The sequence below is a fragment of the Acromyrmex echinatior genome, chromosome 6 (genome assembly GCF_024713525.1).
Source record: "Acromyrmex echinatior isolate Ae372 chromosome 6, ASM2471352v2, whole genome shotgun sequence".
NCBI classification, from domain to species: Eukaryota; Metazoa; Arthropoda; class Insecta; order Hymenoptera; family Formicidae; genus Acromyrmex; species Acromyrmex echinatior.
In genome coordinates, this window is record NC_141857.1 from 6,210,890 (window position 1) to 6,229,807 (window position 18,918).

Sequence of the window (18,918 nt, forward strand, 5' to 3'; positions counted from 1 at the left end):
CGAGTTGGCATCGGGCTTAAGTCGATAAAGACGCCGACGATTATTCTAATAATTTTCGCGCGTTTCCCCGCTGGGTTCCGGATTATATCTGGGGATGGCAGCGCTTTTGTATTAAAGTAGGAAAAAGAATAGGATACAGAACGGAGATCGGGAATGCTGATAATTTGGCAAAGCCTCACCATGGGACTTCCTACGGAAATGCACGATTTCGGGATCGTATGCATACAATGAACTTATGGCAATGACTGGAAGAATATTTCGCAATAAAAAAAAAAGAACGTGCTGTATGTTGTCTACATTTTTGCTATTCTCATTGAAATATGATAATATTCTGGCGCAGGCATAGAAATAAATAAAGCTTGGAAGTGCAAGTATAAAATTAAAGAATTATATACACGCATTATATAAAAATAATATTTATGAAATATAAAATAAAATTTAAAGTTATAAATTATATAGAGTATAGGAATATTTTATAATCATAAAGTGAAATTCGATATTTTCAAGTTACAATTTATTAATTTTTTTCGTTTAAAATATATACAGAGTAAATAGAAAGCTATAAAATAAGCGATTATACATTACACAAAATTTTCAAAATATAAAATCTAAAAATAAATTCTACAAGACCACAGTGTATCAAAAGTGAGTGAAAGTAATGATAAGCGAGACGATAAGTATCTACTTATTAATAACCTACAAATAAATAAACAGTAACATTGAGTACAAATACATCCATATGAATGCATGTGTCATCTTTTAAATTTACAATTAAATTATTACACATCAAATAATTACAGAGATTGATAGAATAATTTTCTAAAATTAATGGAAAGAACTGAATGTCAATATTAATTCAGATACTTTTCTATAATTTTAACAATCTGCAATATGAATTTACGAGCTAAAATTTTTATTTTACGATCCAACCGAGATTTTGAAATGTCGCAGAATATTGTCATTTTTTCTCTCAGTAATTAACATTATTATCACGAAAACTTAAGTATTGTTTACATGTTGTATCGTCAGAAACGCGATTTATCATTGTGCAAATTGTATTCTTATAATGTTAATACTCCTGAGTGCGAACAAAAACGAAGTAGGGGAGACCAGGATCAGTTGACTATAGAGATAAGTAGAATAATCGAAGCTACATTAAAAACAAAACACACCAGACGCGCGTAAACATATCTGAGCATGCAGCAGCGACTGGCGCTGTAATATCTTGCTGCGAACACATCTATGATAGAAGTTATAGCCACAATTTTAAAAAATCGTACACCTAAGTAAATATTTTTATTCTTAAAATTTTTGTTTTACAACCGTATATGATTGTCTAACATATTTGAAGATTACTTAAATAGTAAGTGTAGTTACCCAGGTAGCAAGCTACGTTATTTTGTCATCAAATGATGTCAAATGACGTCACTTTGACGTCAGCTTGCTACCAGGGTACTTAATAAAGTCCAACAGATTTTTCTGTTTATGTGCCTTTGTTATCTTGTTAATGTTTTTAAAAAATGAACGGATGGGGATAGTAGACTAACCACAGCATGGAACTGTATGACTCATTTAGTGATGACTCATATAGCACTTATTTAAAATTTTATTCTTTTAAAGAGATTTTCCTCAATGGTAAATGTTATAAGTTTAGTTCCCTCCATGTCCAATCTCGAAAACTAGGCGACGTATTTTTGCACAAAATAAACAAATTTCGCAAAAAGAAGCATTGTTTTGCCTTGCGAAGCGAATGTTTGTGTTTGAAATATATCTTCACAAAAGTTTTATTAATATGTAGCCAAAGATGTAGCTTAAAATACATTAATCTTTATTTTAATAATCTGAGTCGAATTACTCCGGTCCCAGGGCTAGTTGAATCAGATGGAATGCATTAGAAAAATGCATTTTTTTTCATATTAGTTATCAGTTTCCCCTTATTATTAAAACGTTATCAGGTAGTCAAATGTATGTAGTAACAGGTGTAGAATTTTTTCGAGTCTCTAATTTCGTTTATAAAAATTCGAAATTGAAAAATGAGTCTATTAGCCCCGGTCTCCCTCATCCAGAATATCACAGGTTTAATTAAATCATCAATTTCGACAGTGACGATAATCATGCCTTAGCGTAGGCGAATCTTCTTCATCATGTTGAGAACTCTAATACCCGGTAACGGACATGTCGGGTAAAAGTTATGACAACCTTGGCCTTCTATACCGGAAATCAGTTGACCCATGTGAGCCGCGAAGTGATATCTCGATGGTACTTCCGCCATTGTGCTCAGACTTGTATCTCTGAAAGTAACAGTGGAGTTTTTATTAGCGTAATCAGTTTCCTACGCTGCGAGATGCAATTATTTTCGCGTAGGTATGATAATCAGTTCATTTATCGTAAAATCGATTTTTGCACGTCAATCAAAAGTTTAAGATTCATTTATTTTTTAATATTTTTATATAAGTGTGGTTACATGGATATGTGGCATATAATAAAATACGTTTTAAATATTGTCATAAAAATTTTCCGTCTGGCAAAGTACTACAAAATTGAATCGAATATCGAAACAGTTGATCATGTGAAACTGATTTAGCTGCACTAAGAACTAGCACAAGGCAATTTACCTTTTACTTTCGATATCGACATCAACCATGACTATAAACGTATTAATATAAAGTCCAGTTGTATCCAGCAAAAACGATACATTATCGGATCCTTTCTCTACTTTAATATACCCGCATTTGCATTTTCAGATAAGTTGAAAGGGAACAAAGTTTCATTGTCTCTTTTAGAATAAAATTATGTTGAAAATCTGCCGTGATAATATTCTACTTTAAACAAGTCTGCAATACATCAATTTCTCTGGTTCTCTTTCTTTAGTTGAAAGAATAATTTAGGAACGTTTGCAGAAAGCATTATTGAAGTAAACTACTACCGAAATACAAGCAGCAAGGCAAATCGCTTTCTTCCGGATTTTTTCGCGAAGATTCTCACGTACGTTGCTTTACAAATGCAAATCTATTCCCTCGGATTTCCGTGAGAACTAAAATCGACGTCGATTGCCGACGATTTTTGTCTCAAAAACCATCCGGATCTCGTCAAAAGCGAACGGATACCGCGCTGAATTCTTCGAGAAATCGTTCGATCTGTCGGAAGAGCAAAAGCACGGCAGTTTCGTCACGCATGGCTCCCGCAGAAGACGTCTTCCTCCATCGGGAAAGAGAAAGAAAGCTCTTCCCCTCTTTACGATTCCCAGCTTCGAAGGGGGCCAGAATATAACGAATAAACGCAAAATGGCTTTTTAGCCTCTCCATCTTGATCGGTTTAACCCGGAGCGATCCGCGCCGATAAAAATCGGGATGCGTCAGAATGGACTGGCGTTTACGCAGGCATAAAAGTAAATATAAAGCTTGGATCCTTCCGGGACATTAACTGCGGCGCAAGAATCCTTCCTAGGAGCGATCTTCTTTCGCTCGGGGATGCCCACTTTCACGCAGAAAAGACAATGAAGACGTGCGAAAGATAACGCGCGCCTGTATTTACTCTATCTACGACTTGTAATTATACTTAAAGTTATATTTGAAAACTTTTTGGGAAGTTTTAATACAGTATTTTCCATAGTCGTGTCCCTTCTAGTCGTGTGGCCTCTATTTTATAGATACTTATGCCTTCAGTTTAATATATAAACTACGGAATTTTTATCTTATCACAAATACAACTTTTAATGAGTGTGCAATGTAGTGTAAAGAAATATTGTGCTTTTAAACGAAAACAAAAATGCACTATATCGGGGACAATGCTGTCGTTTTGGTTCATTATACTTTCTAATGGAACTCGCTTTTCTGCGTCGATTCATTTTACTGTTTGTCGACGTCCTTTTCGTTTAACACGTGGAAATGAACGACCGTAATAAATATGAGACTTTTATTTGAGTTTGTTTTAATATCTTTGAAATCCGATTTACGATATATATTGTATAAACGTTCCTTTAATTTTTGTTATTTAATGACACTATGATAATTACTTTACTCGTTTATTATTCGCGAATTCTATAACAGATTTTTAAGTATAATATATTTTAGAATAAATATTGTTAGAGAAAAGAGATAATCAAATACGTAAATGTTTTAATTTCTAGTTATTGACATAAGAAACGAAAAGCTAAGATGTTAAATAAAAAGTACTATCTTGTAGGAAGACAAACCATTACATATTAATTTGCTCGTTTCTTATTGCGTATAAAAAGTATGTTAAGTAAAATATGTATGTAGGATTTGTACTTTATTCATGAATAATAATGAGAAATTACGTTTATTTTGAAAATGAAAAGTTCTGTATATATGTAACTTATGACGAACATGAAACGATCGAGTGTACTTTTAACCAGAAGATATGAATTAATTATCGAAATTATAAGTAACTCATTGCTTTCTATCAGCTTGCGCTATTTGCCGATGAAATGTTTACAGAAATAAGCCGGAGTTCCGGGAAGGAGTTCCGAATAGCAGATGCAAAATGCTATGTATGTCGCGGAGAAAGTATACAGATTGAATAATGAAAAGGAAAGTATTCGTCGAGGTTACGACGAGGTGTGGCAAGACGTGCGTTTTCGGACGATACTTACATAAGAGACAGCTAACTTTCACGGTAGCTTTCAGTTGGCCAAAATACAAAACAATCATTAATTCGCGATAATATCCACGGATTAATTTACTATAATTCTTAAAGACAAATTGAAATCAATAGTAATCGTTAAAGAAATATTAAATAATACATTTTGCATACTATTTCGTTACGAAATGTAATTAATTAAAGTAAATTATTTTAAAGTAAATAATTAATTAAAGTAAATTGAGTAAATTACAAAAATTATATATTTAGAACGCGCATTGTGATTTTAAAAATAACTGATTTATTATGACTGATTTATTAAAGACTAGATTATGAAGGCGCTAATTTGGAAAGAATACCTCCTTCTTCATTTTTAATATATCAACATTCTAACAAATACGTGTTCGCGTGGTGAGGATCAACACTCACGAATGTATATTAATACATTCATGTTGGAAATATCTGTGCATTGGGTCCACCGCGATGATACATTCCACTGTGCAAATATGGGGATTTAAAAGCGGATAGATGCCGCATTTCCCGATTTTCCAGCAGAGTCAGTTTTAACGTAACGTTGCTTTTAATCAGAACGTAAAACAGCACGAATTCGCGGTATAATTCTTTGCATTATCCGCATAACACAGCGGATACGAATGTACGTGGCCTAGCTGCATTTTACATCCGATCGTAAATGAAAATTGCAAAATACGCACAATGTGCGCGCCATTGTCCCGGTATCCAATTTTCCCGGGCGAGCAAGCGTTTCTCGTTGGACATTTCCTACAGTCGCCTACGTCGTCGTTTTCCAAAACATCCTGTATACTTGTGATGCACATGTGATTATTATTAGCTTTTAGCTTCGTTGAAGATTGCAAAATTTCTCGACACATCCATTCATCATTGATGGACAGTCATCGGTTTGTGCTTTTGAAACGCAGCCATTCGCGTAAAATTACGTTCTTAGCAATTTTCCTCGTGCCATTATTTGCGTGACCGGAGAGAAATAGCGTTTTTTTCATATTCTTCACGATGCGCCTGCATTTCAGGGTCGACGGACCCTGAGTCGTTTAGTTGCAATGCCGATCGAAAGTTGTGAAAGTAAGAATATTGAGTGCAAGAGCCTCAACGAAAGTAGATTCTCACTTTGTTGTATCAAATAAATTGAGCAGCATACCAACTACCACTATCAGATTCTTCCCTAATTAATTTTGATAAGAATCAAACTTTAATCAAAAATCAGTCTTTGCGATTTAGTGACAAGTTCGTTATTTATTATTTAATCTAAGCCACTTTCTCTTCTTGTAATACAAATAGGAATAAAGAAATAGATCTAAAGTGTAAAAGTAGTTGCATACCTTATAAGATTTAAAAGAGATCGCTCCATTTCACTTAGTTGGTCTTGCTGAACAGACTTGGTGAGTTCGCATATTAGCTTCGGCAAGCAGACAGTTTTGATCGTTGTCATCATCTTTGCACGGCGCAGGGCAACTGCACAAAAATCAAAATCATATTGTCAATTATACCGTGACACATGCAATATCATTCTGAGTGATGGGACGATTAATGGGACGATTAATGGATCACAAATATTATTCCGAATGACAACGCATATTCGAATAAATGACCGGCTTTGTTTAATCTCACTATAAGTAAGTGACAAGTTAAAAACCAAGAACACGGGTCGAAAATTTCTAAAGATCTAGGATGTGACAAGGACACTTTTACTTTCAGAAACAAAAGTATTCTCATTACGTCCCAGATCTTTAGAAATTTAATTATACAAATACATTAATAACGTTAGCTATTCTATTTTTCTATTTTCTATTTCATAAATATATCATTATAGTTTATTGTTATATTTTTTCTGATATTATTATAAAAAACAATATTAATTTGTTAAAAAATATTTAGGAATAATTAAGTGATGTAGAAAATATAAATATAGAAAATCATTGAAATATCATAAATGTGTTACAGTTAAATTGTTACAATTAAATATTATCGTACATAACGCTCGCTAATTATACCGTTAATCTATAAATATTTAAAAACATACTACACGTATTCACTCTATAATTGGATTGAAACTCATTTTATCGTTAGACTACTTTCCAATAGCATTTTCTCAACCGAGAACTGGTTATGCTTATAACAAGATTTCGATAAGCTGCAAGAAAAAATGAGATGTACATACATTCTGAATCGAGGGGATTTCGATAACGTTATCAAATAATTAAAACAGACGAGTGCGCGACTAATTAGACAATTCACAGAGTAATAATTAACTCCACGCAAATTAACAAGCGCAACTCGATGAATAATGGTATGACGGCATATATATGTGCGTGTAGATCTCGCATATATTTTTATACAATAGCAATTGTAAAGGGAAAATGCTGAGTAATTTATACGCAGGATGTCTTACACAAAGTATAAAATTACAGCTCAGATACAGGATATCATTGTGTTGCCAAAGTAAATATGTTTTATGTTGTAGAAAAAAAAGATTATATTATTAAATTTTATATTTCGCAACGCATTTGTGAAAAAGTATCATGTTACATCGTGTATCATTTACACGATAGCCTTATTCTTACCGTTATTCTTATCGATGTCTTTTTTCGAAACAACGGGTATTTTATCATGGGAAGGCCCTTTGAGTTGAGTCTTGGGTTCTCTCGTAGCATCAGTTATGTTCCTCTCCGTTGCGTTACCAAAAATTGAAGCGATCAATGCGCTATAATCGCCGGCGAAAACCAGAAACATGCCCAAAAATATTACTAACCGCACTGTACTGGCATCCATGTTGATTTTTTTCCAATAAGGCGAGTATTACGTCAAACTAGAGATCCTAATTTATTGTCAATGTCCTCTGACAATCTTATTAGACACAAGTCTGATGTAATAATGTATGAATCCACTGTGGTAGAGAATTACATCTGAAAGAAGTATCAAATATCAAGCATAGTTGATTAATTAAAGAACAAATTTGCATATGTAAATTTGCATGGATAAAAAAATCTATTTTTGTTTTCTTTTCTACGTTTGTATACATGTGCGTGTGTGCGTGTGTGTGTGTGTGTGTGTGTGTGTGTGTGTAAAATACATATAAAATGAAAGTGGCTGATTATATTGAAATCCATTTGATTATTCCAGATTATTCCAATTTCTTGTTCATTACATATATTATCAGAGAACATGATATCCATCACAACTGTGAAATTATGTATCTAATGATGTAAATGTGCAGTGAACGTCGATTCGTGGCGATGACTCTGCCACTTTCAACGATCACGTATTATTACATAAACGTGCAATCGATCGCGCTCCGCAACTCTGGGAGCGGTAAGTTTGCCTTAACCTGAATTTTCGAAGGTATACAATTTCTTATACGTGAGATCGTCCAAACAAATACCTGTCCCTGGATTCGCGATCGATGCAATCGACCAGACGGCTGTGAACCGGTCATAGCTCTCTCTCTTTCTCTTTCCTCCCTCCCCCTCCCCCCCCCCTCTCTCTCTCTCTCTCGAAAAGAAAAAAAAAAGACTCTCACTTTCCGCTAACTTCCACTTTCTTCAAGACTCGCTGCAGCAATAAAGTTAAATCCTCTTACGATGTCCGTCTTACTTTCATCCAAAGCGACAAAGCTCGTTCTCAAGAGCCGCGACCGTCGACAACTCCTTTGTATCGTCGAATACAAGTGTTCTAGCGCACGGGAGTCTCGGAAACGACCGGCGAAATCGTAACAGGAATTCTCCTTCTCCCTTATTCTCAGATATACGGTGTAAACGACGCGAAACCTCTCTCAGCGAACTGTAACACTGTCGTGGAGCGGGAGTGGCACCGGAACTCACTTCCGAAGTGGCTCGCATTTGCGAATAACGTTGTCGATTATAATTCGCGCGCGCAGCGAGATATTCCCATACCTTGTGAACGCGAACGATGCGATTTGCCCGTTAAATCGCACGCCGACGTGTGCGAAATTTTGGAAAGCAATTAACCGAGGAGCGAACGATCAATCCCCAAACGTCGACGTTGAAAATCACGCGCGCGTTCCAACTCGCTCGCTAAATCAAATCACGCGTAAATCGAAATCCACCGATCGTAACTCAGTATCGCGTGCTGGTTCTGCGATTGTATATGTTGCGTGGCTGCAACAAATTTCTCTGTCTCTCCATTACGCACAGTCGAAGGGTTCACCGTGAAAAATATCCAGATGAAATGCTGGACGTCGAATATCACTGTGTCACCAGGAGACGTTTTGTGCGAGACGTAAACAAGCTTACAATAACGTTCCGAAAATAGTAGAATGAAACATAGAATTTGCAAACGTGTCACTACGTGTCGATGCCGATATATCACCAAACGCGCACTTTGAAGTGACAGCTGCCGTCTCGAACGAGAAGAGAAATATGGACAACGCTACTGCAGACCGTCGAAGAGTCGCGGAATAACTGTGAATGACTCGAAACCACGGCGGCGAACCTAACGAGTCGTCAGTGAAAGTTGGCCGATCGTTCGCAGTTCTGTGGCTCGAACAAGGCGGATCGTATGAGAAAATGCATTATTTTTAGTGTTCTGGCAATTCCGTAGGAAGTATCACCTCGTAATATATTTAAAGTTGAAAAAATCGGTAAACACAAATTTTGAGAAAGAGGAATATCTTGTGTCGTGTGACTGAAAGAAGATTGTTTACGAAGAAATGAATAAAAATTATTTATAGATTAAATAAAAATTTTATTACTACTATTTTATTATTTCATTTAAAATGAAATTATAATTATATCTATAAAATGAAAACATAAATATAAAATGCACGTTCAGAAACAGTAGCTTTTAATTGATACGATTAATTTTTTATTAATTTTACAAGCGGAAAATAATTATTTTCCTTTCACCGTAATCTTGACAAAACGTAATAGTCTCGCGATATCCGCGCTACATTTCGAAAATGATACTGTGTGAAAATACTTGGGAAATAGAAAGACTAAATAGAATTGTAGTATCCATAGCAGAAAGATGATGACATAAGTGGATAATTAACAGGTGAAGTGGATTGTTACATCAAAAGATTATATTGTATTGTAGTAAGAGTGCTTATCAATTGCGTGCTGATTTTAACATACATAGATCTAATTAAATACTTTCATCCCTGAATAAAAACGTACAATCTGATAAACTTGATAGTACTTTAGCAAATAGACAAGATAATTTATAAGGACTATTCTATAACTTTTCGTTCAATTTTTATTATCTAAATGCTTTTAAACGTCTTGCAAATTTTCCAAATTTTATAATTATGTGACATAAATAGCCCACAGAATTCGGAAGATCCAAGTTCGAATCGAGATAATATTTTTCGTAAATTATTTATGATGCTTTAAAGATGCTCATTATTGCACAATTTCCATTTCAAATAAACCGAACCGATTATTTGTCGGCCTTAAAATATAATTTTAAACCGAAGCTGAAATACTAACTTGATCAAAGAGTTTCCGGAATTCATTCAGAAAATTCAAAATACAAGTTTATTCATCAAAAGTGATATTGTCCCCTTCAAAGTACTCTCCAGCGACTGCAACGCACTTATGCCAGCGCTTGATCCAGCTCTCGAAACATTTCTGGAACTCTATTATTGGTCAGAGCCGTCTTCGATTTTTCCATTATCTCCTTTCGGCTGTTAAAACGCGCTGTTTCCCCGCAGTGGTTTTTTGACTCGATCGAACAGAAAAAAATCGCAGGGAGCCATATCGGGTGAATTCGATGGCTGTTGGATGGTATTCGTTTTGTTCTTGACCAAAAATTCACGGATAATGATGGCACTGTGCGACGGTGCGTTATCATGGTGCAAAATCCACGAGTTGTTTACCCACAAATCCTTTCTTTTTTGGCGAATTGCTTCATGCAAACGTCTCATAACGCCCAAATAATACTCCTTATTAACTGTCTGACCTTCTGACAAAAATTCGTGATATACAATACCGTTGTAATCCATGAAAACTGTGAGCATCGCTTTCTTTTTCGACTGATTCCTCGACGGATTCACGACCACTTCTGAAGCGTTCATGCCACTCGTAAACGGTTGTTTTCTTTAGAACATCACTGCCGAAACAGTTTCCCAACATTTCCAAGGTTTTCGCACCATTGAATCCATTTTTAACGCAAAATTTAATACAAACTCGTTGTTGCAAATTCAACTCCATTTTTAAAACTGTAAAAAATCGAAAACACGCGCAGAGGTAGATGTACTCAAGACGGCGTAATTTTTACAAATGTCAAGCTATGGCGATCAAATTTGATGGAAATGTCAATGATAGATGTGGCAACCTAGCCAAAAAAAAGAACTCAAATCAGCTGACTCAGAGCATCACCTGGTGGTCTCTTCCGGAAACTTTTTGATCAAGCTGGTATGTTATATCACAAATTAATTAATAATATCACAAAATAATTCAATTTATGTGAAATTGCAAAAATTCATACTACCCTTATTATATAGGCACCAAAACTTATCAAATATTGTTCTCTTTACTTATTTGTGTAGTTTGTTAAATGTTACAGAGTATCTTCCGCAGCATTTTCATAAATATTCATTTTGTTCAAGATTACCATTTTTCACGTTTTTTTATGTGAATGCAAATATAATTCGCATAATTAATATCGACTTATTTTAAAATCTAAGTCTAAGATATTAGGAATATAAATTTTATATATAAGAAATATCCATGAAATAAAAAGGTATTATTCCAAAAAAAAAAGGAAAAAATTACACACATTTTTTTCAATCATCTTAATAAAATATTTATCTCTCGTGTGCGCATAATTTTATATCTATTGCGTACAACATGTATGTAAATAACTGTTTGTTGAAGTAAAAAAAAGAAAATTTCCATTTCAAATAAACCAAGCACCGATTATTTGTCAATCTTAAAACATAATTTTAGAGTGAAGCTGGAATATGTAATTATCAAATTAAGTTGATAAACAGTTTAATCTTATTGATGATATGAAGTATTAGCGTTCAGTAAAAAAACGTAACAGCGAAAACATTAATGTAATGTTTATTGCAATCGCAGTAAAGCTTTCGTTTGTAATATTTTAATTAAAGCTTGAATTAGTATCTAAGAAAAGAAATTAAAATACGAATAATAAGAATACGTATTTATTGTGTGATTATTACAATTTTATTTATAATTTTTATAGTCATAATAATGTACAATATTATAAGAATAAATATTAAAGTATTAAAATTACATAATTTATAGCATAGTTTCATTAATGACGGTTTAAAAGCAAAAATAAAAATGTCAAATAAAATTACGGAATTTGTCTTTGAGTCACTAATGTATTCGAATATCCTATTTTTACGGATGTCCACGGAGAAAGATAGTAGCCAATCCTAATAGTGATTTAGTAAAAGGTGTAACATTTTTTAAAGAATCCATATGAATCTTATGCATGTTGCAACATGAAGAGTGTCTCGAGTGTGTCTTCGTATATAGCCATTTAAGATGTCTTTTTCGATCACCATCGTGATAATTATATCGCGAAAGAAGTTTATTGGTAGCTATAAAATAGAAACCGTGAAATTAAGTCGATTTAAAAGTATATTTCGAAAATATGCAGAAATTTTATTTTATAATGCAATTAAAAAAATTTAAGCTAGAAGAATGAGATGTGAAAATCTAATATGAAATGAGATATATAAAAGAAACAGGTGATAAGGCTGGTATTCAGTTCTCATGTGGAAAACACAATGTATTAAAAATTGTAATTGCAGATACTTGAATTCTAGGTCAACACATTCTGAATTTCATAAACTAAATAAATATATACATTTTTTTTCTCACACTTTTCTGTTTTCATAATTTTTTAGCAAGCAAAACAATAATCAAACAGTTTATTCATAAATATTTGAAGATTGTTAACATTATTATGGTGTAATTAACGTCTTACGATATCGATTAACAGATTCGGAAGAAGCTTCTGCAGAGGCGCTGTTATTTGAATCCGATTTTTGGCGGCGGAGTCGCAGGTGCAGTTGCAGACGACGCTCTCCGCCCAGGCGGTCTACTGACAAAGATCCCATACTTCCGAGGCGGAGGTTCCGGTGGTACAGTTGGTGGAAATGACGGTTCGAGAATCTTAAATTAATATTAACAAATAGCAAAATTAACAAATGTTCGTAATATTTTTCAGCAATCAGTTATTAATTTCTTTTATTAATATTTTCATTTAATATTGTTTGTTTTTTTTTATTGTTCTTTAATGTTCTAAAATATGTTCATAACAAGTAATAATTTAATTTACCTTGAATTTCTCGAACGAAGTCGTGACTCTTTCGAATTCTTTTGGACATTCGCCCTCGATAGCATTGGCTGAGCTAAGGAATTTGTCCGGATATTTGTACTAAAAACCATCTACGATTTAATAACAATTACTGAAGCTGGTAAAAACGATTAACAACAGAATAGACATCGAAAGACGACCATTACTTTTTCAACAACTTTTTCCAATTCAGTAATTTTATTGGATGTTGTAATTAATTCTGTGCTAAGCCTGTTCACCTGAATAATAATTCGATAGTTATGATTAAACATTAAACATTTTTTTTATGCATACACGATTCACTTTTAAACTTACTTCATCTTCTAAGTATTTTGTAGTCTCTTTTTGAGCATCTGTCTATAAAGTAAATGCCTTTAATAATTACATATAGATATTATCATAAAAATAAAAAGGAAAAATATATTGAAATATTGCTAACTGTTTTTACGATTGCATCCTCGAATTCCGCCTTCTTGTTTTTTAACAAAACCAATCTGTCTAATTTCTAAAAAGAATTCTTGATAAAAAGAGTGCATAAATATGACAATATTGATTATAACTATGTAAAAAGAAAATCGATCTTGAATGAGTATATAAATTTTATAAATAAAATAGAACTGACCATCTTGTTTTCTGCAACTATTGTTGACATCTCCCGATTTGATCTTTCAATTCGCTTTATTATCTTGGAAACAATTGTATAAAAAATATATCAAAATTAATTAGAAGTTTAGAAAGAATCAGAACATTATTTTTTTCATACAAAATATATGTATATATTAACTTTGAATTACTTACACTCACATTAGTTTTTAAATTTATTTTAAAGTATAATTAATTGATATTCATAGGACGAGTAAAAAGTATGGAATAGTAAGATTGAGAAAAATGTATATTAATTATATATCTTGTTTCTTGCTTTTGTAATCATAATTTATTATGCGGACTACTTACGTTATTAGCATACCATAGTGCTATGTAGAACAAAATATACATCAAGATACACACATAAAAGTTATCCAAAACGTATACTCGTATAAATGACTGCAAATATAAATAGTGATAGAAAAAAATTATCGAAAGCAATTATCATGATAAAATTATTTAGTTTTAACACTGATTTAAGGAGGTTACCTGACGATCATAAATATCAATAAACTTCAAAATTGGATGTGATCTCGATAGTTGGGAGACATAGCACGATCTTTGCGAGAACATTCTCGAGAGCGCAATCCATTAGCAAAGTAAAGAGTTACAAAAATCGGAGAAACTCAAGCACACCAACAAACGTGAAAATCGAGCGATAAGACGTGGAACGAGAATTTCCGGACGATTTGACAGCATCGTGTGAACGTGTCTCATTTATATCCGCCATTCGAGTTAATAGTGGAATGTCGCAGAAAGCTGTGCCAAACTTCGTGGAACAAAACGCTCTTCATCAAAAACTTTATTAACAAATACTGTGGCACGATGAGTACTTCTTAATAAGAATTGCTTAAATTTTTAAAAAAAGTCATACTAATAAAGCTACCATTCTAAAACATTCTCAATTTAAATCTTTTGACACTTTGCATTTAAAGGCTTTCAAATTGCGATATTTTATGCATTAGTATCGTAGCTTCTGAAAAGCTTCCTTGTCGGGATATTATCTCCCCCGCGTGGGCTCGTATAATAACACCTCGCGGGATCGCGATAATGTAATCTCCTTCATATAAACATAATTAAGGCGCGAAAGCGCATGTTGAAGCAGGTGACTTCATATAGCCGCAGAGGTTTATCGATTGCAGAGGTTGCAACACGAGTGGTACGAATAATTCCCGCGATAAGAGAGAGTAATTTCGATAAGTGATAGGAAGTGCGACAGCGCAGAGAACGCATAGGGGTCATAATTATCCTTATCATTGTCATAATCTGCTATTATTATAAGTATTACATTCTCGAACTGTCCCTAATGCTTATCATACTTAAATACATATAACAGCTTGAAATGCAATCTATAATCTATTTTTTTTTGTACAACGCAATACTCATTTACGAGGATTTTAAATATTATGCGAGCAGCTCGTTGCGAACTACAGTTTTGCTGTAAACGACGAGCTTTATAATTTTACGAACCAAAATTTCAAACATCAGCACCGCTACGTCATCATCATTAAAATTATTACGTGCTATTCCGCGGCTTCAACTCGGATCCGCGAGATAATGGCATAGATATTAAATCCAACTTTACGCTATATGCAGGCACTTTCGTCACCGATTTGATACCGACATCTAAAATGTATATTTAACGAAAACTTGAAACAAATCCAAGAGTAACTATCTCCTAACTATCGAAAAGCGGCAGAAATCAAAGTCGAGAGGAGGAAAAATCTAAACTGTTAAATAAACACTCGTTGAAAGTCGCGTTCGCCACATTCGAGTGCTCTCTCTCTCTCTCTCCTCCATTCTGCCCTCCGCTCAAAGCAAATTATGAACTAATCCACGAGGGATCGTTTGCTTTTTGCGTCAAGCACCGAGTCGGCTCCATCGACGTCCTCCGATTAAATACACAAGGATTATCACATGAAAGGCATATAGGCCGCTCGGCATGCAGCGACAAACCGCACACATGCGCGTCAGCGTGATGTACGCCTGAATATGTACACAGCCGGTGATATGCTCGAGCATCGGCAGACTCTAGCTAGGGCGAGACTGAGCCACTTGTCGTTTCCCATGACGCCTCGCGGGCAGGGTTGACTAACTAAATACCGAAGTTAGATGGGCCCCGAGGCCAGGGTTAAACGGAGCTTAAAAAGCTTCGAGCGGACGCGGGATGGTGAATATCAGTACGTGAGAGAAGCCGAATCAACTACGAAAACACTTGAGATCACTTAGAGGAATCTCCGCGATGCGTTTACGCCCCGTCGCAATGCGCGACGTCCACAGGTTCACTCTCACCGATCCATCACCCTCCCGGGGATGTTTATGTAAAACAGTAGCCGATAAACGCATCGACCCTCGAGGTAGAAGCGCGATGGAACCACTTGACGCGTCAAAAACGTCAGTTACACATTGGGGGCGGTGCCGCGCAGGGTGCAGCTGGATGGTATCTTCGGGGGTGCTTTTGTCGGAGAGAAAAGACGGGATTGAAAAGCGACCTGAGATATATTAGAATAGAAATTGAGAGCCCACCACGAAAGGTTCGTTATTATTTTGCGAGGGGGGGAATCAGTTTGTTCAGGAATTTAAATGGTTAAATAAACACGATACTAGAACTTGCGACATTTGATTTCGGAATGATTAAATAATTGTTTCCATCGAAACAACTCATCCGCATTGATTTTCCATATCTATTATTTCCATAGCTATTATTCATTCAATACCATTTTTAGCTGAATATGATATTTATTTCTTCTTTTAAACATACTATATAGGAATATAATCAAAATAAAGGTCAATCGCGATTCGCAAGGACATTCATTTATCTTCTTTACCCAAAATCCCCCGAATTAACCCAAGCCTCACCGCGCTGAACTCCGCACGAAGGACGAACGACCACGATCGCCCTTCACGAGCGAGTTATCGTGCGATCGGCGTAAAGCGCCAAAGATAAAGGCGGACGCGAGGCACGGGGGAGGAAAATTGGTCGGCCACCTAGAGCAGGATATCGCCAGGAGGATCGTGGATCCTGGCAAGAGAAGCTCACCCTCTCTTGTGTGCGAACTACTACGGCGGAGACACACCGTTTCGGAACGTCAGCATCGGGACATAATCGATTTGCCGTGAGCTCATCCGTAATTCGCTCCCCGCAGTCAACGCGACGAGAAAGTCTCGGCGGCAAAGGCGTCACCCGAGCGAGAAATTACTCATCGTTCTGATTGAGGTTAATTAATTAGATAATTAAGTCCGCTCCCGCCCGCGACCGACGCGGCGCCGAAGGGACGGAACGTGGCAGGGTACACGATGGGGAACGCGAGCAAGGAACGTCTCGCTTCTTTCCCCCAGGAGAAAGCGGTCGACGTCGATCCTCGTTATAAAAATGCTCCCTCGTTATTACCGGAACCGATCCCACGTCCGCTTCTCTTATCTCATTATCTTAACCGTCTTTTTCCGTGCTCCATTCGTGTTTCGGATAAAGTCACTGATTCTTGTTTAACGTGAAGAGAAAATTTCCACTACAGTGTCACGTTCAATTGGATTTAATTTTCTTATTAGATATAGAAATTATCAAAAAAAAACGATATTCGACCGAAACAGTTAAATAAGATGCAATGAAGATCACGAGAAGCAAAACTAATATACGATCAAATGGGATCGGATTTGGTTGCTTTTGTATAAATGCATCATTATGTAAAGTCTACGAAAATTCTATTAAAGAAATGTGATAAAAATTTCACAGTAATTCCACATGAAATGAACGCTTTTTTAAACTTAGCCCCGAGTCGCATTCATTCGCGCAATTTTCTCTTCTTTCGCTTACTGGTAAAACCGCTGGCAGAGTAAGCCAGCTTACATTTCATCGTACACAGGACATCAGAGCGGAGGAGGATTGGGGGAGGAGTTTAAAGCGAATCTCTGAAAACCCCGCACGTTCGATAAATTTTCATGTCACCTTTATCTGACGGTATTTCACGAGCAACGCCAGGGGTTGGCTTAGCCGCGTATGAAAGAACTCTTTACACATGACACTTAACGAGAATCTCATAATCTTGCGGGGACGCAGCCCTCTCTCTCTCTCTCTCTCTCTCATACCCTTCCTCGTCTCTGACACCCTGAAAATCCCTTTGAAGATCTACCCATTGACGCTCGCGGTTTAATATTCCGTCACGGATATTAATGCTCTCCTAGCAACGACTCCTCGTAAATCAGCAAAGCCCCCATACTGATGCACTTTTCGCTACCGTTTCCCAACATCTCCCACCCAACCTCGCTGCGGTTTCAGCTCTACTTTCACCGGTACCACAGTCTTCCTCGTCTCGTGTGTGAGATCCGCGCGAGGACAGTTGCGTTGATTGAAGATAATGCGAGATACCAATTATTCGTTCGAGTGAAGAATTCATTAGTGAAAAAGAGAAAAACGTAACGACGACGGAGTCTCTTGAGCTGGCCTTTTACGACGAAATGCATCTTCTGTCACCGAGCGCTTACGTCACTGTACTTTGATGTCATTCTAAATGTACGAGATAACGTACGATGTGAAGTATTTTGATTCTAGCAAACTCGTAAAGTATTATTAAAAGATAAAAGACTTGCTAGACAGGAATTAGTGCGCACAACATAGGAATGCGAACTAAATTTAATAAAATTTTTATATCACTATTTTATTAGGAAATCAGAACATTATTCGGAGAGAGAAAAAAAGAAATTTATTTTAATAAAAATAATTGATAATAATTCTCTCTCTATACGAATCTAATAAAAAGTATACAGTTATAGTCTCAAAATTACTATTTAAATAAATATGATCTCATTTTGAAAAAAAAAAACATAGCAAAATAATAAAGCAGATTTTTTAAATGCGACATTTTTATATGGAATTACTTGGCGTATCTATCTTTATAATATGTATATGATTTCTAGAGTTACTTTTTTAAATGATAGCTGCGTTTTCAGCAGACAAATAGAAAGCAGCACAGTAAGTACTCAGCGATTTTTTAATGATTATGTTCTTGCCTTCAATTTTTCGCTGGATCTAAATAAGTGTAGAAACACCGATAATATTAAAGATTCACTGAGTGCTCACTGAGCTGCTTCGTCATCTGAACACAGCTGTTATTTTAAATTTTGAAGTCTCTTTGTTATACATTTTTAAAATCTCCACTCTTCCAGATTTTAAAGTCTCTTTTATCCATTTTCGAAAGTATATTACCGCTCAAATTTATCACGGTTCGTGCATCGAAAGATATTCCACTTCGACTTTCTTCGATTTGGCGTACTTCATGAAGAGAGAAGGATGTTCCCTTCGAGTCTTGTTGTCCCACCGAGCGTGAAATAAGTGTACATACGAAGTCT

At 35.4% G+C, this 18,918-nt stretch overlaps 2 protein-coding genes across 3 annotated transcripts; both read right to left on the bottom strand.

Annotated features, from left to right (window-relative positions):
- Positions 1-499: 499 nt before the first annotated feature.
- geko (olfaction protein geko) lies at positions 500-8,872 on the bottom strand. Of its 2 annotated transcripts, XM_011069281.2 has the most exons (4): positions 8,156-8,872; positions 7,200-7,541; positions 5,958-6,090; positions 500-2,291 (listed from the first exon to the last, which is right to left on the bottom strand). In XM_011069281.2, the coding sequence occupies exons 2-4, from the start codon at positions 7,405-7,407 to the stop codon at positions 2,120-2,122; spliced, it is 513 nt and encodes a 170-aa protein (XP_011067583.1). In that variant the 5' UTR covers positions 7,408-7,541; positions 8,156-8,872; the 3' UTR covers positions 500-2,119. The 2 variants fall into 2 exon arrangements, with proteins under 2 accessions (XP_011067583.1, XP_087263265.1); XM_087407139.1 differs by lacking the exon at positions 8,156-8,872 and having other exon boundaries at positions 7,200-8,137.
- Positions 8,873-11,034: 2,162 nt separating this feature from the next.
- Positions 11,035-16,389, bottom strand: LOC105154125 (uncharacterized). The gene is made up of 9 exons (XM_087407142.1): positions 14,062-16,389; positions 13,882-13,971; positions 13,550-13,612; positions 13,367-13,432; positions 13,243-13,284; positions 13,095-13,166; positions 12,910-13,019; positions 12,556-12,743; positions 11,035-12,166 (listed from the first exon to the last, which is right to left on the bottom strand). Exons 1-9 carry the CDS (start codon positions 14,143-14,145, stop codon positions 11,964-11,966), a joined length of 918 nt encoding a protein of 305 aa, XP_087263268.1. The 5' UTR covers positions 14,146-16,389; the 3' UTR covers positions 11,035-11,963.
- Positions 16,390-18,918: the final 2,529 nt, after the last annotated feature.